Raw genomic sequence first — 19732 nt, 5'->3', positions numbered from 1 at the left:
TCCCGCCCAGCAGGTGGCTGCAGGGAGATGGGTGCGGCCAGTCAGAGGAGGAGTTAAAACCCTCCTCTTCGAAGGGAAGGGTTTGCTGTTACGAGTTGCTGAGGGATCCCTGTGAGGTGCCGAGCACCTTCCCCCTCAATGGGAGCCACGTACGCTCAGCACCTTGCAGGACAGGGCTCCGAGAGAGATTGTACAAGGTGCTCCCAGGGGGGAATGCTGTGGAAGGTAGCTCCATCAATGCATCCTTCGGTTTTTCTGTAGCCTCTTCTCTTACAGTAGCCAAGGTGGGGGGACGGTTGCACGGCCCTCTGGTTAAACACTGTGAAAGGGATCGTGCTTGGTACAAATTCAGCAGCTCCCTGCTGGCTCAGCCGTTCCCTTACTCACCTGGCCCAGATGAGACCAGAAGCTAGCCCTGCCTCTCTCCGTGGGGAGCTGTGGGTCTGTATACCAGAGGCGCTGCTCTTGGCATGCCCCGGATCTGAATGCTCCAACTCCAGCATCCCTGTGTAAATGATTAACATCAGCAAACAAACCTGTCACCCTTTTGCCTGGACCTCCTAGGGCCAAGTTGGCTTTTCGAGCAGCTGTTATCAATGGTGCCAAGAAACAGAGGGCATGAGGGGGGCACTGGCACCATACAGCTGCTCGAGGTCCGTGGGAAACAGCTGCCCCATGCCATAAAGGAGTGACGGAAGCCAGTCCTGAATTCAGATGCCAAATCAGTCCCCAACCTTCTCCCCACCCACCCCCTGGCCTCATCCGGGCTGGAGCACTCCTCGGTATGGAGATTCACCCCTTCACACACCCCACACCTTTTGCAACCTCCGCTTTCCAGCAGGCCGCTGGCTCGGCCTAATCCCTGGCAGCAGGTCTGGAGGGCGGGCATGAATAATTAACCAGCCTGTATTGTGAGCTGTGAGTGATAGGTTTTTGCGGGGGCGGGGGGAGCGGGAGAAGAGAACAACAGATGGGCAGATGCGACAGGGAGGGAGCCGGCTTCCACAGGTAGGCCGGCTCCGGTCCCTGGGCTGTGGTCGCTCTTAGGAGCCCAGCTCCCATTTCAGCAGGAGAAAGGAGGGATGCGTTCCTAGCCAGAGGAGCCTTGTCCACTTCCCCCTCTCCTAGCACTGCTGCTTTAAAGGGGAGACGGGTCTTGCCAACCACCTGGCATCTCCAAACCGGCCTAAGGAGGGGAACTCCCCCCTCCTTATCTAACGCCCATTTCTTCCCCCTGGGTCAATGCAGATGAGAAGGAGGACAGCATCTTGGGCAGCATCCCGCTCCTCAGCTTCCGGGTGGCAGCCATCCAGCCGTCGGACAACATCAGCAGGAAACACACCTTTAAGGTCAGTGTGTGGCCGTGACGGCATCTCGGGGGCAGCGTCGCGCTCCCAGCCGTTGGCCCGGTTCCCGGAGGCCACGAATGGAGCCGCGGTTTGTCGTGCGACCCTCCCTTCCGAGAATCTCGCTGCCTGGTAGGGCCTGACGTAGGCTGTTGGGTAACAGCAGCGCTCAGAGGTCTCTTGGCTTGTGCTCTCCGCTTCCTGTGGTGACCGGCGCTTGGGGGAGGTGTGAGCTGCTGTGGACGGTCGCTAAAGACAGGCACGTACCTGAAGGGGAAGAACGGGCATTAGTGACCTGGTTGCCTGCTACAAACTGGGGTCGTTGACACACCACTAGGGGTAGAGAGAGAACTGCCGCTGTGTCCTCTCACCGTGCTCAGAACAGGATTAACGAGTCCAGGTCTTTTAGCCTTCCAGGGTGTGACCCAGCCCTGCCCCTTTTGTCACTGGCCACACCTGCGCCAAGCAGGGGGGCATATGGCACCCCCACTCTGAGCAGCCTGCTTTGCTCAGATGTGAAGAGGACCACATGAGAGGTAAAACAGAGGGGAATCGGGTCTCTGGGTTTCCTGTCCAATAACGTTTAGCCAGAACGCAAAGACCAGACCCAGACCAAAGCGCCCCGTGACTTGGGGAGGGAGCTCAGATTGTAGGAGGAATCCTGCTGCTTGTTCCCTCTCTGAAGATGTCCCTTTGTCCGTAAGAAAGATGGGTGGAGGAGCTGGCGTGCAGATCCAGACTGGGTTAGAGCCTGTGTGATGGCGAGTGTCTTCAGCTCCTATTGACTTCAGCGGGAGTTGAGGGTGCTTAGCAGTCTTGCTGCTAATACGGGGTGAAATTGACCCCTGTGCAGAGAGCAAGCACAATAATACCACCACCAAGTGCTTTACACCCATAACTCTCAAAGTACTTTTTGAAGGAGGTCAGGATCGTTACTGCTGTTGTACATATGGGGAAACTGAGGTACACATAAGGCAAGTGACTTGCCCAAGGTCATCCAGCAGGCCAGTGGCAGAGCCAAGAATAGAACCCAGGTCTCCTGATGCCCAGTCCAGTGCTCTAGTCACTAGGCCACGCTGCCTCTAACTGGAAGCTGTGCGTGGGCCTTGTCAACCCCATAGGTTTAAGTGTGTTAGCCTGCTGCACAAGCGTGAATTGCTCCTAGCCAGCGGTGATCAAAGCATGCTAGTAACCCAATGCCAAGGAGGGGCTTCTCCTTCTCAGCTGACAGCTGTGTGAGGGTTTTCGCAAGCCGTCTACTCAGCCATTTCCCCCGTTTTGAGTTACTCTCCCCTGTTAATAAAAACAACAAACGTACATAAGCCAGCGTTGCTATAGAATCGCACCCCCGGCAGTGCTAGAATTAGGCTGCGTTCAAGCCCAGATGTGCAGGAGGGCTTCCCCCATCTCTCTATTAAACTAGTTTAGACTAGTGTTCACACACACACACACACACTCACTCTCACACATACACACACAGGCAATATATTGTAATTGTTTAGCACGTAATTAGTTTCTACTTGTCAAACTTCTGCGCTGAGGGGAGCGGCTGCAATGGAGCAGCGACTGAAGCTGTGAAACTCCTGCTGAGCTGTGGGCAAAAGGAGCCGCTTGGTTTTATCCTCCCAAGAGCAGTTAGTGTTACACATGCATGCACACTCATACACGCACAAGCACCGTTGTACACACGGTAGCCCATGCTCACAACTCACCTAGACTTAATAATCTGTCCATTCACGTATGCAAATTGAAATGTGCATCCAACCCATGGGCCAAACACACACTCAAAGACTTAATTTTTTTTCACACTTGTACATATGCATATTCCCACTTGCACTAGCACACAGGCCGAACACACCTTGCGTGCAATCACACAGGTGCACATGAACACACACACAAAAATACTCCCACATACAAACACCTACTCACTTGCACCCGTTTATGCTCAATTCTCGCTCAAAGAAAACCCAGCTCGCCCACTGATGCACACAGATGTGTACACACAGAAACAAAAATCCACAAGTCACAAAAACACACTCCTATGCCGAATGCTTGCACACACACTGCCTTGATTCTCTCCAGCTGGGGACAGAGCTGCAGAGACGCACACAGAGCCTGGATTCTCTGCAGCTGGGGGCAGCGTTACACACGCAACCTTGATTCTCTCCAGCCTGGGGCCGTGCTACACCCACCGCTCTATTTTGTTTTTATTCTGAGGCATTTTTGGGTGCTGGTCACTGGAATATTATTTGCACATTCATTCCTGCTCCAAACCTTATATTGCAACATTCAGCAGAGGGCGAAAGGTCTGCTCCGCCCTCCAGAGGCTCCCTGTCCTATTAATGGCAATAAAACAAGAGAGCAAGGGAAAGAACCTTCAAGAACTGGCAAGTCCTGGGAACATTTGGGTCATTAATAAAGCATGGATCCGGCCTCCTGAACTCACTGCCAGTCGGGTTAACCCCTTCAGGCCCGTATGGGGAACAGAGGGAGCCCGGGTTAGAGAAAATGTGGCTCTGACCCAATGTCAGCCAAAGGGAGAATGAGAGATTTAAGGCTTTATCGTGTTTTATTACTCTCCTCAGCCGCCTCCGTCCTGACCCAGGCCAGGGTTTGGGGGAGGTCAGAGAAGCACTTAGCAGCTGGTTTGTGCTCTCACTTACTCTGTGCAGTCCCTTCGGCTTCTGTGGCGCTGCAATGGCTGGAAGGTGCCACTTGGGCGAAGCACATGCTAAATCCCATTGACTCCAATAGGACTCAAGCATGTGCATAGATCAGGGATTGGCAACCTTTGGCACGCGGCCCGTCAGGGTAAGCCCCCTGGCAGGCCGGGCCGGTTTGTTTACTTGCCGCATCCGCGGGGCCGCCCAGAGGGGGGGCAAGTGGGGCAATTTGCCCCAGATCCCGCAGGGGGCCCCACGAGAGTTTTCAGGGCCCCCCACGAGATTTTTCGGCAGCAATTTGGCGGCGGGTCCTTCACTCGCTCCAGGACCCGCCGCCGAAGACCCCAGGCCCCCTGAATCCTCTGGGCGGCCCTGCGCATCTGCAGTTTCGGCCGATCGCAGCTCCCACTGGCCGCGGTTCGCCGCTCCAGGCCAATGGGGGCTGCGGGAAGCCTTGGCCAGCACATCTCTCAGCCCACGCCACTTCCCGCAGCCCCCATTGGCCTGGAGCGGCGAACCGCGGCCAGTGGGAGCCGCGATCGGCCAAACCTGCAGACGCGGCAGGTAAACAAACCGGCCCGGCCTGCCAGGGGGCTTACCCTGACGGGCCTCGTGCCAAAGGTTGCCGATCCCTGGCATAGATCATGATTCAACAAAGTCTCTAGGGGAGCGGGGCAGGATTTGGGCCTGGCAGATGCCAGCACTGAGAGCAAAATTTACCTCGGCGCATCACTGGAGCTGCTCTCTAGAGCTTGGCTGGTTCCTAGGGACTGTGCTGATCCTTGGTGCAGGAGTGAATGCCACTCATGGAGAGTGCTTACGTTCACGTCCCCCTTTCCACTGGGGACTGGAGAGACAGAACTGGAGCTGGGTTCCAGGTTCCCATCGAAATACAATGCTCTGACCCAAAAAAGCCATTTTGCGTTGCGAAAGAAAAATTTTGACCCACATGTTTTTGGGTGATTTTTGAAATTTTTTTACTGCAAACCATTTTTTTCTCCCTCCCAAAAAAGCCTGAAAAGCTTTTTTTATTTTGTTTTTCACTTAAAAAACTGGACATTTTCCTGGGAAATTTGGATAAAAATGAAAATGTTTCAAAATTTCCATTGGAGTAAATTGACATTTTCCAAACAGCGTTGCACAGAGAACGATTTTTCTTACGGACTCCAATATTTCTTAATTCTGTACAGGGCTTAGGTACTCTGCTGACAGGTGCCTTAGAACTAAACTGGGCAGCTAAACAGACAGCCAGCCCTTCCTGGGGGCAATAAAGGAGAAAGCATCTCTGTAATGCTAGCTTCTACCGATGACTATGAACCATGGAATTTGAATCTGGATCTAAATTTTCCCAAAATTCCCCTGAATTTTGGATCCTACATTGTGGTTCTAGCCCATGTCTACTACCCAGAGATTCATCCTGATTAGCCATAATGGGAAAAAGAGAGTTGAAAAAGCCATAAATGAGGCACCGGCAGGCTCAGGAGTTTAGAAGTGGCTTACTGAGCCTTTCACTTGGAGGTTGCTGGTTTGAATCCCATCAAAGTCAGTGCTCACGTGCAGGCTAGAAAGCCTGGGAAATAGGTCTTTTCCATCTCTAGAGTTGCCATCTGATGGCTGTTCTGTCTTTCCCTATGGGGAGAGATTTGGTAGGTCCCAGTCCCGGACTTGGTGGACAAGTATCTGCATGACTCAGTTGACACTCTTGGTGGTGGTCTCATCAGAGAGGCCAAGGAAGGAACAAGCCACAGAGACGGAGCCCCCTGGACCCCACCCTCTGATCTCTTCGAGTCAGGGCTGGGTCACGTTGGCAGGGCAGTGGAGGGGTAACGTGTACCCTGTGCAGAGTGGCCATAAACCCCTACCTCCTGAGTGAGAGGAGATTCCTGGTAGTCACGTTTCACACCTACTTTGCACTTGCTGGGACACTGTACATGACTGCACCGGGCCGGAAGGGGGAGCAGTTGTCATTGGATCCACTGTGTCCTGTTTGAAAAATGGAGATGATATTAACCTATCCTCACAAGGGGGCTGTGTGAGGCTTAATTGATTACTGTGCAAAGTACTGCTGTATCCTTGATCCACACGGGGTCAGTCTCTGATGGCACAATTTGACTCCCGGCGGGTCTGATCCAGCCTTCTTCGCACGCCCAGAAGGCCGGATCAGGCCCGATGAGACGCTGTTAAATGGGTAGGATTCCATCCTCTGGTTCTGGGCTAACCCAGCACTGAGCGTGTTCTCAGCTACCCTCCATCTGCCCCTCTTTGGTGACACTGCTGCTCCTGCCACGCTCTGCCTGCCTGATGCATCTCCCTGTTGAATTCTCTGCTGGGTGGTTTGACCTGTTCTCTGTGTTTCCTCCTTTCTTCCGCGTGAGGATCTCCCCCCTGGAGAGGAGGTTTCTTCCAAGTGCCAGTCTGCAATGCCAGCACACAGCCACCAAATAGGTAGTATGCTCCTTCCATTTCCAAATGCATGCTGGAAAGAGAAGGGATGCGGCCGGTCGCAGATTGCCCAGCATGCTTTATTCACCTCCACCCGACGAAGGGGGCCGAAACATTGGGGTTTATGTCTCTCTCTTGCGGATCGCATGCTTAGACCTTCCTGGTGTTCCCTAGTTGGGAACTTGGTGGAAAGACCGAGGTTTGTATGAGCCTGGCAGGAAAGATTCCTCTGGGGCTGGGAACCCTTGACTAGTAACAGCAGCTGGTCAAAAAATGTTACATATTCCCCCAGGGGGGATCGATTAGAACACAAGGAAGAATTTTCCATTTTGTTGAAAAATTTGGGGTTTTTTGGCAAAACAAATGTCAAAAATTTGTTTTTCAGTCTTTGGGGTTGGTGGGGAGGGAAAGAAGGGGGAGGGAAGGGGAAACCCAGAGAACCAAAATAATCTTTGGGATTTTGTACTTTTTTGTCAAAAAAAACCCAGAAGATTTTGACCCAAATGAACATTTCCCCGTAAAATTGGTTTTATTCGAAAAGCCATTTTTCATCAAAACCATGTACCAGTAAGAATGTTTTGACCAGCTCTGTTCTTACCTTACCATTGCCAGCTGGCTCCTTTATAAGCTCTGAACATCCGCGAAGGGGACATGCACTGACATTCGCGGCCAACCTGCAAGATTTGCATCCAGATTTGCAAAGAGCATTTGCATCTGGGGTTTGGCTCAGGGTAGCATCCTGCCGCTTCCTGGATCTGAACTCCCTTGATGATCAGCTGTTCGGATCGGGGAGGTTTTGATTCAGGCCCGTCTATAGTTGAAGTTGTGAGCCGGATGAGCCTGGATAAATCCATTCCTGGTGGAACATCTTCCTCCAGTTCAGGGTTTACCTGTTCCTGCCCCAGGGTAGAGCCTATATTTGTATGCTGTGATAACTAGCAGATCCTGCTCTGGTACAGAGGGGGGTAGTAACAAGACTAGGAAGCGGTAGTAGTGGTCTGCAGAGCTGGACTCCACCCTTCGGAAGGGATCAGGAGCATTTCGAGGTGGGTTTCTCTGCCCACTTCTGCCCCTGAAACCAGAAGTCCTAAAAATGCTCTTCTCACTGTTCCTGGTCAGGGTCAGAATTGTGAACGCTTGTTAAATCAGTGCTCCGGTATTGTGTGGTGACTGCCCCAAGCCCTGCAGCGTCCCTGGTGCAAGCTGTCCTGCTTGGGATCAGTACTGCAGAGTGCTGTCGTGTTTTATGTTTAATAAGGGTTACATGCCAGGAATTCCCAGAGGGGGCCCATTCTGCTGCGGTTTCCCATATCTCAAGGTATGGGGAGAGCTTATGATAAGATGGCGCTCATCTGAACCTTTCTAGATCCCGCCCATCTAGACTAGATATGGGTCTCCCTGAGTCAGTGAATCCAAGGGAAAGAGCCTTGCATTTGCTTTGTGTGCCTTGCTCGAATGGGCTGTCGGGAGACCCCTGGTGATGGCATGTAACCCAAATCTGACCTCTCCCGATGTCCCACAGCATTGGGTCATTTTCACCCGACTGGCCTGGGGACAGACCTGACGATTTGATGGGTATTTCTCCATCTCTCTGACCCTGTGGCGGGGGGTGGGGGTGGGGGGTAGAGCTGGCGCTGGGGGAGAGCTGGCACGGCTTCACCTACAATTCCAGGCGCCCTCAAGTGGACGACTGACTTCTCTCTTCTCTCTCTGTGTATGCACTTCTCTCCCTCCCTGCAGGTGACTGTGTGCTGGGTGGAGGAGGCCCTGGGGCGTCACACGCAGTCCCTCTCTTCCCAGGCCGAGCACGCCGGCATCCGGACCTACTTCTTCAGCGCCGAGAACACCGAAGAGCAGGAGTCCTGGATCCAAGCCATGGGCGAGGCTGCCCGGGTGCAGATCCCACCCCCCCAGAGGTCAGCACGACAGGCACCTTATGCTGTGCAGCAGTTGCCAGAGACTCAGGGTCTCTTGGGAGAATTGGGGGGAGGGGGTCCTGCCTCAAGTTGGGGGCACATTGGAGGATACAGTGGCTATTAACTTGGGGTCCCTTTGGAGATGAGGGGAAGTGGCCATTAACCATGGGGTCCTTTCAGCACTTAGAGGGGCAGTGGCTGGAAAACTGAAGTCCTTTGGCGCATGTAGGGTGTACAGCAATTTGGGGGACGCGTCAGAGCGGAGAGGGTCAGTAACCATCCACTAGGGGGTCCAGGGACTGGATCGGCCCCACTGTCCTGGGATGATTTGGGCCCAGGGTTGCTGTCCAGTGGGAGGTGACGCTCTGTGTTTCTGTGCCTGGCAGGCGGGAGAAGACGGACTCTGAGAACATCCCCCCCAGCAAGCACCACCACCACCGGACCACTGCTCACAGGGAGCACCCCAAAGCAGACCTGGAAGCCAAGACCAGAGGGGAGGGTGATGGGCGGGGTTCAGAGAGGATCGAGAGGAAGTCGGAGAGGATCGACAGCAAGAAGGAACCCCTGGTGAAAGCCAACGGCATTGTGGGCCAGGAGATGCCATCTGAGCCCGGCAGCCCTTACCCTGAAGCCCCACGGTTTTCAGCTGGGGTGGAGAGATCCACGCAGCCCAACGGCTGGCAGTACTCTTCCCCCAGCCGCCCTGGCAGCACCGCCTACCCGCCGCAGGATGGGGAGAGCGTGGTGCACCGTCCGGGCTTTGTGCCACGCACCAACCCGGAGAAGATCGCCCAGAGGAAGAGCTCCATGACGCAGCTGCAGCAGTGGGTGAACCTGCGCCGGGGGGCTGCCCCGCCGGAGGAGCTGAGGAGGTGAGAGGGCTGCATGGTGTGCCGTGCTGGGGTTAACATAAGGGAAAGGGCAGCAGATCTCCTCCTCTCCCTGGCAGAACAGCATTCCCATCCTTCCCAGCTGATGGGGGGGAGCGTTCCCCCTCCTGTTCTCCATCCACAGGGACGGGGGGAGGGCCAGGAAACCTCCACCAAACCACGTGCTGCTGGGCCATGCAAACCAATAGGCCTGCCCCCCAGGACCGGGACTAGGGGGCAGTGAGTTTGGAGCGTGGGGAGCAGCAGCATAAGCAAAGGGAGCCAGGCGGAGATGCGATCACGAAGCCTAGCTCACTGCTGCAGCCTGCCAAGTGGCGTAGGGGAGCAGCTGTGTGCCAGCCATGCCCCGGGGAGGTGGCTGGGCAGAGGGGAAAGTCATGGCCTAGGGTCTCCCAGCACCGACACTGACTCCAGTTAGCTTCCTAAGGCGGCTGTGTGGGCCCCTGCTCTGAGATCTGAAGGCTGGTGCAGTGGGGAGCAGCCCAGTCTCCGAGTTCTAGGAGATTGCCCTCTGGATGGGGTCCAGGGGTCTGTCCCATCGCCGGCAGGGGATGCCGCACTGCTCGGCACCTTGGGCTTCCCTCGCAGGATCTGCCCTGCCAGCAGGTGGTGGGCGGACACCGGCCCATCGGCGCAGGCCTAGGCTGTGGCTTTCCCATGGAAATCCCGATGGAGCTGAAGCGCTGGATCCAGGTTTTACGATTCTCTCTCTTCCTTCCTTGGGGGGATTGTAGCCCCACCAGGTTTTTCCCGATGTCTCGAAGGGTCCCCGACTACTACGCCCCTTACTCGCCCCAGTACCCTGAGGATTACCAGTACTACCCACCCGGCGTGCGCCCTGACAGCATCTGCTCCATGCCCGCCTATGAGCGGGTGAGCCCACAGTGGGCTGCGGAGGACAAGCGCCACTCCTTCCGCAATGGAGGCCCCTACCAGCTGCGTGAGTGGAAGGAGCACCCGGGTTACGGCAGGCAGGACGTCCCCGTCTGGATCCCCGGCCCCGGCCGGCAGCCTGTGTATTACGACGAGGTGGATGCTGCCTCGGACTCCCTGCGGAGGATGTCCCTCCAGCCCCGCTCCAGGTCCGTGCCCCGTTCGCCCAGCCAGGGCACCTACAACAGGGCGAGGATGTACTCCCCGGTCAGGTCGCCCAGCACCCGCTTTGAGAGGATGCCATCCAGGAGCGAGGAGATCTATGCTGACCCTGCAGCCTACATGATGAGGCGATCGGTCAGTTCCCCAAAGGTAAATGCCTGCCCTTTAGAGGAACAGCAAAGGGGGCTGCAGGTCAGGATCGAGGGGCACTGGCAGAGCTGGATGGGGGGAGCCCAGGACTGGAATAACAACAGTCTGCAGGTCAAGATTGCAAGCTCAACTTGCACCCCCGCTTGCACTGTGCCTGGCTCAGGGTGCGGGGGTTCGTTTAACTCCTTCATGACTGCTCTGCTTGTGCCAAATGTCCTTGGACCAGGGCGCTGGCCTTCAGAGCTTCCTCCCGGCCCACCTCCTCTGCCTCCCTGTGAAGATACCCTGCCAGGTTATTTGTGTTTGTTTCCTTCCTGCTTCTCCTCATAAGATGAGCAAAGAGGGCAAGCCTGTCTCAGAGCGCCAGGGCAGGGGAAACACGGGGGGAGAGATGGTAATGCTCTCAGGGGCACAGGGTAATTCGGTTATCTGAGCCATTAGAGGCTTGAGGAGCCTTTTCTGGGTTTCCCTGACAGTAAGCGCAAGAGTCTCCGGATGAGACAGTGCACGGGAACCTGGCTGAGCTGTTGTACAGTCAGAGCGAGAGATGAGCCCGACCCAAAACCTGGATCCAAACACCCCTGAACTGTAGAACTGGGATCTGTGCCTGAACTCAGACTTTTAGCCATATCCCCTTTTCCTTTCCTGCCACCTTCCCCACTAGAAAATCTCCTCCTAAGAAGTGGCATGGTGGGACTGTCCATAAGGCAAACAACTGGGACCAAATGAGTTGGGTTCTGCTCCCAGCTCCGCTACTGGCTCACTCTGTGACCTTGGGCATGCAAGCTCACTGCCTCAGCTTCCCCATCCCTAAAATGGGCATAATTTAAACTGAGTGAGCTGAGATCCAACTGCGCAGTGTGAGCGACCGCAGTCAGTTTATGGAGTGGTATAAACATCTCACATGTCTCGGCGGGGGGGCGGGGGTGTCTCTTCTCTTCTCAGTATGATTATCTGGGTGACAGGAGGCCCGTCCCTGCAGGAATGTATCCCTACAACTACCCGGCGTCCCCTACAGTCCACGACAAAATGGTATGTGCTGTCGGTGTCCGGGCGTTCCATTGCTGACCGTGTCTCTCCCGAGCTGGTGGGAACTGCTGGAGTCGGGGATAAAGGAAGTGATACTGAGATGCCTGCTTTGCTGGCGTGGGGCTGGAAGTTTAGAGCTTTCTGAGATTACCAGTGTGTGTCCAGCTAAGGGGCATGTGTGACAGCTGGGGTGTATTTCCCTTTCCTCTCTATTCATTGCACCGGACGCGCTGTGAGTCCTGCTGCCCTGGATGTGCAAGGAGCATAGCTGGGACTCAGACTAGACTGACTTCTCATCCGTGGGGCGGGAGCAGGGAGGCTGGGGAGTGGGGTGCATCTATTCTTGGAAGACTGAGGAGGAAACCGATCTGCTCTGAGTCCTTTGCAAAGAACTGAAGGGGATGCACGATCTGGCATCGGGGGTGCCGTTTGGGGCTGGGTCTAGTGAACCCCACATGGAAATCCGCTCCCAACTTTCCCCAGCGAATCACCGTTCCCACTGCAGAGTGGTGTACCCACTGGAGCGGAGGGTGTTGGAAGGTGGGCGTGTGTTACCTTGGGGGTACGTGCCTACCCTAGTCCAGGGACTCATCACTATGAAGCCCCTCAAGGAGTAACGAAGGTGCACAACTGCTTGGAAATCCCAGCTCCGGACGTATCCTATCACCTTGCTGTCTGGTTTTCAGCTGGGGGAGTGGGGAAGGGGGGTGTGGATGCGAAGGATGGATCGAACCCTCCTTTTCCTCTTTCTCTTCCGTTCCCAGGTTTTGGTTGCAATAGCTGCTTTGCTTTGCCCATCCAGCCTGAGCTTTTCTTTTTGAGTTGGGTATTTTAATAGGTCGGGGGCAGCAGCCAGAATCCACTTGACTGGGCTGGAACCTCCAGTCTGGGACTTAACCGCTCTGTGCCAGGGCCTTGATCTTTCACCCGGGAGAGCAGTGGGTAGACCCCAGACTGGACTTAGATGCCTCACGGAATGGACTTGAGCCGCACCCCTGCTGCACGCAGCTTCTCCCCCTCACTGCTCCTGTCTTGTGGCCTAGCTATTCACACCGGATTTCATTTTGATCGGTAAATGCATGTGGCTGAGCTGGAAGCGTGTGGATGGAATCCCGGCGCCATTGAGCTGATCCAGGAACCATGTAAAAAAGCCCCATTCCCAGCTTCCAGTGCTGTGGGGCAAAGGGGCAGTGAAAGCATCGAGCAGTGGGGTGTGGCAGCTACTTAGAGGAGCTGCTAGCTGTGTCAGCTCCCGTCACTTGGAGCAAGAGTCACCAACGGCAATAATGCAGGAACCCTAGCTGCGTGGAAGCTCCCAGCTACTGCAGACCCTAGCGGAAGGCGATGCAATGCTGGCTGTGGGGGAGTTCCTAGCTACTTTGAACCCAGCTTCTCCCTGCAGGAGGTGATCTGGGAATGGGGAAGGAGCATTGCCTGGAGGGGAACTCTCATTCACTGCAGTCCCAGCCCCACCCAGCGGGAGGCGCTATAGGGAATGGGGCAGGAGCACTGGCTGTGAGGGAGCTCCCAGCAGGAGCCCCTGTCAGGAGCACAGAAAGATCTCTTGAAAAGGCTGCTCGTGCTAAGCACTCACCGCCAGTCCTGCTTTCGGAGCGGCTTAGCCACAGGAGGCAGTACTTGGCCTCCCAGCCCGAGAGCTCTTTGCCTTTCTGCAGCCTTCACCTAACCGCTTTGCTTCTTCTTTGTGTGTTTGTTTGTGTTTCCGTTTTTGCCGCATGTCTGTTGGCTCCTGGTAGGATGAACTTTTAGACCTTCAGTTGCAAAGAAACCTAGAATATTTGGACCAGCAGGTAGGCAGAGCTAGCCGCGAACGTCACGCTGCTCATGTCCCCTCCTGCCTCTGTCACTGCGCCATCTCCCCTCTGCCTTCAGTACAATGTCATTCCCTGCCCCTTCCCTGAACATCCATTCTGCAGCCTTTCTTGGCATCGCGGCAGCATAAGCCATCTTTGGTTTGCTTCCTCCATTCTTCCCTTCTACAGGGTCGCCCATCACTTGACTGGACAAATGCCTTCTGTGCGTCAAATGACTGCGAGGTACCACACCAGAGTCAGCGGTGCAATGAATGTGTGTATATTGAATGCCCCACACGCCGGTGCGAATCAGGAGTAACTTGAGTTGGGTCACTGGAGATTGACTGGGGCGAGTGGGAGGAGAACGTGACCTGTCCAGATGTGATTGGATCAGAAAATGGGTGTGTATGTAAATGTAAATTTCACCAGTCTGGGGCCTGGATTCTCCTCACACACCCATGTGTCACTAGTATAACTGCACTGATTCCAGTGGGCTCACTCCTGATTTGCACCAGCGTAAGTGAGAGCAGAAGCTGGCAGCAAGCCGGCACAGATTATGCTAATGTGGGACCAGATTCCATCCCACCTCACTCATCCTAGTGCCTTACTCTTCTGGGAACCAGTCCATGGGTATGGCACGACTCACTGGAAGGAAGGGGAGCAGAAACTGGCCCTCAGTGTCTCCACCTGCTCTGGGTCACCCCTGAATGTGGTTCAGTGAATTCTCCGGGAGCCGTGCATCTGCTTACGCTGGGTCTGATTGAGTGTACGGAGGTGGCAGATCGTGGAGTGCTGTGGGTGGGAGGCAGGTAGTTTTCTGGGATGGGGCAGCAGACTGTTTTTGGATGCGATACCTTCAGGAGGGGACAGCCAGGCCCTGTGTCCCATCCAGTGTAGGAAGAGCACTGCTTGATTTGGGTGCTCATGAAGAGTTCTGGACTGACAACCCGGGAGAATGAGCCCGCCCTGCCCACAGCACAGGGACGGTTTGGCCAGCAATAAGGCGTGTGCTGTCCCTGCCAACAGACCTTTGATCTAGCGGGTCAGCCTTCTGGGGGGGGGAAGTGGCTTAGCCCATCCTCGACCTCAGAGCTGAGACACCTGCTCTGAGGGGGAAGGAGCCAGGGGAGACGGTGCTTGGAGTTCTTAGTACAAACAGCTAGAGATTGTGGGATGAACATGGGGCTCCTGTTACGTCCAGGCTAGGAGTGGACCACTAAACATTTACAAAGACCCGAAGAGCATTGCCATACGGCTGGGTGCAAGTATGTGGTATTATTGTGTGTGTGTGTGTGTGTGTGTGTGTGTGTGTGTGTGTGTGTGTGTGTGTGTGTGTGTGTGTGCAGGCTCTTGTTTGTGTGTTGTTGAAGAGGGGCAGAAATTGGAGATAATTGTTAAGAAATTCAGGAGCATAAAAACTAGTTCCCTCTCAGAGGTGAAAGCTTTGATGCAGGTCTTGGGGAAGCATCATCCGGTTCTGATACAAGAACCAGCCCGGACGAAAATCCCCCAATCCTTGACCTGAGCCAAACCTCCACTGCACGGGAGGGTGTGTTTGAGGCAGGTTGTAAACTCCACATCATCATAAGAATAGGGAGGGGAAAGTCTTTTGGGGAACATCTGCAGGAGCGTCGAGATGAAAATTACAGATGAGGCGTGAGATTAAAAAGGGAAAGAAAAAGAAATTCCCCAGGCAAGTGCTGCAGCCTGATGTTTGCCTGCAGAAGTCTGTATTTCAATAGGGAAGCTGCTCCAGAGCCAGAGTCATATATGCCCATCGGTAGAGTACTCCCCGAGGTGTGTCTGGCTTGGAGCGGAGCCAGACATGAGCGAGGAGAAGGCAGTAAAATAAAACGCTCTCCAGATTATTTCACAGCCATCAGCAGCAGGGTTTCCTCTCGTGAGTTCTTTGAAAATGCTCCCTCAAAGGCTTACTGTCTCCTCCTCCTTCCCGACTGACCTTTGGAGAGACTAATCAAGTGTCCCTTTAAAGCACTGTTTGCTTCTTTATTTTCTCATTCCCTGTTTGTCTGGGAAGCTGGAACGGAACATCTTAGACATGATCCTCAGCTAGTGTATGCTGACGCAGCGCCATTGGCTTCTGTACAGCTACGCCCAGTGACATCAGTTGAAGATCTGGCCCTTTGTGTGCTAAACTGACCCCTACCCTTGTGGGTACTGGGGGAGCGTGAAAGGAAAGGGACAATGGCAAGATTTTATGGTGCAGAATTAGATCTCCTAATTGTGGTGTTTGTCTGGTTGTTTGCAAGTCCCTTTAAATGCTGTTTACATGGGGATACCACTCCACCAAAACAAACAAAAACATTAGTGCTATTTATAATTTTGAAAAGAAAATAAGTCCCAGTAGCCAAGTTCTAATGACCATCCCTACAATAATAAGCTAGCTTGTGCAATCTTCCCACAATACGCGGTGGGTAACCCTACAGTCACAAACTGGTGGGTGAAACACTACACTTGCAAACTGGAGTCTGCCAAGCTTCCCGTTTGTGCAGCCCTGCAATAATGAACCAAGTTATCCTCGCCCTAGGGAGAGGGGGGAAACCCAGCAAGATAAGAGATTTCAGTTTTAAATTTCCAAGCGGTTGTTATGAACAACTGTAAGAATGTCATCTTAAAGAATCTGGTGCATGTACTTTTGCTTCCTTTTATTCTATTCAGTGGGACTATCAAGATATCCCCTATCTAGGTGTTAGCAGCATAATTCTGGGGGTAGTATTTATTTATTAATATGCTCAGACCAGCAGAGGGCACATTAGAACCCATTTTTTAATATGTAGGTCTGACATAAATGGTGTCTTTGTTTATCTTTTTATTTCACAATTAAGACTGGTGATTTTTAATTTTTTTAAAGGAATATGTAGAATCCTGTGACTCTTGCTCCCCAGATAATAACACTCTTAAAGCTCCACAGGCTGAATTTTAGGCCTAAAATTCCTTTCAGCTACTTCTAAATAGTTCCAGCGTTGGGATCTGACGCTCTTGGATTCAGTCAACGTGTGTCAGTGACTGAGTTGGTTTCCATGTAGCAGGGTGGAAAGGCTCGTTTCTGCCTCGCACATCTCAACTCTCCATTCATTCAAGGCCTGTGGGGTATAGCAAACACTGCAATATAGAGCAGACTCCAGCTCTGAGGGCAGGGCGCTTCCTTCTGCAGCGCCAGCAACGTGCCATCTTGCCCCCAGGCAGACCATGCACAGTGAGCGATGGGGTGGGGGAAGTTAGTGACATAGGTGTGGTACAATACAGGCTTTCCTTACCAAGAGACCCTGAAAGATTCCCCGTCGTTCATGGGCGTTATAACCCTGTGCAGCCTCTCCAGCACTGCAATAATACCCTCGCAGTAGTGTAGATGTTAATGGAAACAAAGCGGCCGATCCTGACCTTTGGAACTAGAGCCATCGGCTGATGTGAGGTCAGACCCTGCTCCCGAGTCCCGATGTAACTGTTCTCTGGGTGCATTCAGCTCAGCAGTGAAGAGAGAACTCTGGCTCCATCCTTAGCTCAAGGCTCTTGGAGAGAAAGTCCCTGGGCTCCATCTCTGTTGAGGACCTTGGGGAGTCTGTCTTCTCACGGTGCGAGGAATAGCTGCAGACCATGAAGTCTTGTGTCTAGGCTAACAGCATGGGGAAGGAAGTACGCCTGCAGCCTCCTGTCTTTGTAGAGTAGCTCCGGGAGGCAGGGGAATTTTAGTGACCCTGTAGGACACGTGCCCTTTGGTCTATCCCCCAGGACGGTGGCTGTGCAATGCACCTTGGTGCCAGGCTTGCCTCTCTGTGGACAGTAGGGTGGCCTTCTAGACCAGCTCACTTCTGACCGGTGAAGGTTTCCCTCCGTCTCTCCAGAGCTTTGGCTAGTGGCCAGGCGGGGAGCAGAGCTGACTGCATAGAAACTGGGCAGCGATGTCCCAGGTGCGCCAACCCTGCAAGGGGCTGAGCACCTCCTGTGAGGTCCCGTTTGCTCCTGGCGCCCGTCAGCTGCCAGCAGAATTGGTGGCGCTCAGCACCTTGCACGAGGCCTGAAGAGCCCTGTCCAAAGCCTCCCTAACTGATGCCGAAGATCACCCCGTACGATGTCATGAACGTTCATGCTGGAACCGAGGGAGAATCCGTGTCTCTGCTGACGTCTGAAATTTCCTTCCTTGTCTGTCGCAGATGAGTGAGAGCGAAACTTTGATCAGTATGGTGAACAGAATGGTGGAGAACTCCTCCCCTAGGGCCCAGCTGTACATGCAAGTAAGAAACCACAGCAGCTCTGCCATCGACAGTCCCATTCCAGCTGCTTTTGCATGGCAGACCCATAGTCCAGCCTCCTCCCTCCCACGCACGCAGTTCATTCGGGAACGCGCCACCCCACATCTCCGCTCATTGCAATGCCTCACCCGCCTGTGATAGCTCCATCACAAGCTTCGCTGGGACATCCATAAGCCATTCCAAAGCCTACTGTCTGAAGGGACATAGGAAGTCCTGAGTTCTAATCTCCCTCTCCCATCAACTCCCTGGGCAGCCTTGGGAAAGACACTTACCCTCTCTCTGCCTTGCAGCTCCCATCTGTAAAATGAAGATGATAAATACTTTACATGTCTATGAGGATTAATTAGTTAAAGACCCCACCACTGCTGGATATCAGGTTTAGACTTAGGGGCAGGCACTGTCTTTTTGTTCTCTTTGTACAGCGCCTAGCACAGTGGGGTCCTGGGCTGTGACTGGGGCTCCGGTGCACAACAATAATACAAATAATAATAACCCAGGGTCTTCATCTCCAAAGCACAGTCCTCTGTCCTTTGAGCTGGAGGAGCAACCCCATTAGCTGGGAGCAGAAATCGGCTTTTATCCTTTCTGAGCCACCAGAGGGGGGATGTGACACACCCAGCAAGCATGTTACTTCTGCACAGTGCTTTGTATACAGAAAGTGCATATAAGAACTAAGTATTATTATTGTTTCCTCCTGTAATTCCAAACCGCAAACGCACGCCAACCAGGACCCATTCATAAAAGTCACATCAAGGAAAGCTTAGCATCACCCATTCATGTTTTCAAAGCCTCATTCATAGATCTGCCATCTTGTTAACCGAACTCACTTTTGCTGAATGCTTCCGATGTATATTTTCCAGACGTTTGTACAGAACACAGTGGGCTGTTGATGGACATAGCAGTGGTCAGGCAGGACCTTAGGCAGGGCATTGGTCAATGTATGTAGCGCTAGCGCTGCACTGGACCCCAAGGCTGTTCTGTTCAGCGGAACCTCCTGGTTGTCTCGCTAGGTGGGCTGTTGGGCATTTTGTGCTGCATCACACTGAGGAAGGGATAGCGTTGGATGGAAAAGTGAAGAAGTTTGTACCCAATGTGTAAATGGAACGTGCCCCCAGCTGGGAAGGAGGGTGCAGTCATGGAGGATTGAGTACAAGCCTGGGACTCAGAGGAAGTCCCACTGGCTCTCCTGTCCTGCTCTGAGACAGCAGGCTCCCTTGGGCCAAATCCTGATCTCGCAGGATCAGGACCTATTTGCAGCTGTGGATCTCTTAGACAATGAATTGAAGTCTCCTCGCATCCCGTGTGCCGCCCTGGGGAATCACCATTACTCTAGTTTTCCAAGGGAAGGAAAAGTTTTTTAGAGTAAACGTTTTCAGAAGTGCCCACTGACTTTGGGGCCCCATGTGAGACACCTTAGGCCGGCTTTTCAGAGGTGCTGGGCAGTGGGAATGGTGGGTGCTCAGCACCCTGTGCCAATCAGGCCCATAACGTCTCAAGTTGGCCACCCAAAACGTGAGGCACCCAAAACGAGTGGCTGTTTTTGAAAATGTTGTGCCTTGATCTCTCTGCCTTAGCTTTCCCATCTGTAAAATGGTTGTAGTAAACAGTTGGGGAGCTAAAATAGAAGCACCCCAAATAAAGAGCCTAACACCAGCAGCTCACTGAAAGTTAGCCCTCAGTGGGCAGTGTCAGTGCAGTGTCCCCCAGTGACTGCACCAGCTGTTTCTTTTGGTCTGCTGTTGGCTGCTACCCCTTAGCCCATCACTCCGGTGACGATCAGCTTGTCTCAGCCTCCCATGAAAGGGGCACTCCGAGACCTTATTCAGCAATTTCTTCTTCCCCATCCCTCTTGTAAGCTACATGCTGAGTCTTCATCTCCTTTTAAGCACACACTCACCCCAGCACCTTCCTACGTTACAAGGGCAGACAAGGCCCAGCCTTGAGGAGCCCCCCCTCATCTAGAACAGCTTCGTTCTGAGAAACTGAGGCACATTGTGACAGCAGCTTCGTGCACGACGGCCCCCACAAAGGCACCACACCGATTTGCACACCCAGCTCCTCTGGCTGTGAATGGAAACGGGGTAACTGCACGGGCAGGTGGCTAATTACTGTTGTT

The 19732-nt window shown here is 53.7% G+C and overlaps 1 protein-coding gene across 1 annotated transcript in view; it reads left to right on the top strand.

Moving 5' to 3' along the window:
* The window catches only part of PLEKHA6 (pleckstrin homology domain containing A6), a 42105-nt gene that overhangs the window by 1819 nt on the left and 20554 nt on the right, over positions 1 to 19732 (top strand). The window contains exons 4-7 of the mRNA XM_065404044.1: positions 1249 to 1349; positions 8252 to 8403; positions 8754 to 9239; positions 9992 to 10502. Of these exons, the coding sequence (XP_065260116.1) occupies positions 1249 to 1349; positions 8252 to 8403; positions 8754 to 9239; positions 9992 to 10502 (1250 nt within the window). The remainder of the gene's footprint in view (positions 1 to 1248; positions 1350 to 8251; positions 8404 to 8753; positions 9240 to 9991; positions 10503 to 19732) is intronic.

The sequence above is a fragment of the Emys orbicularis genome, chromosome 4 (genome assembly GCF_028017835.1).
Source record: "Emys orbicularis isolate rEmyOrb1 chromosome 4, rEmyOrb1.hap1, whole genome shotgun sequence".
NCBI lineage: Eukaryota > Metazoa > Chordata > Testudines > Emydidae > Emys > Emys orbicularis.
The sequence above is the reverse complement of the archived record's forward strand: the minus strand, read 5'-3'. Positions and strand labels throughout refer to the sequence as shown.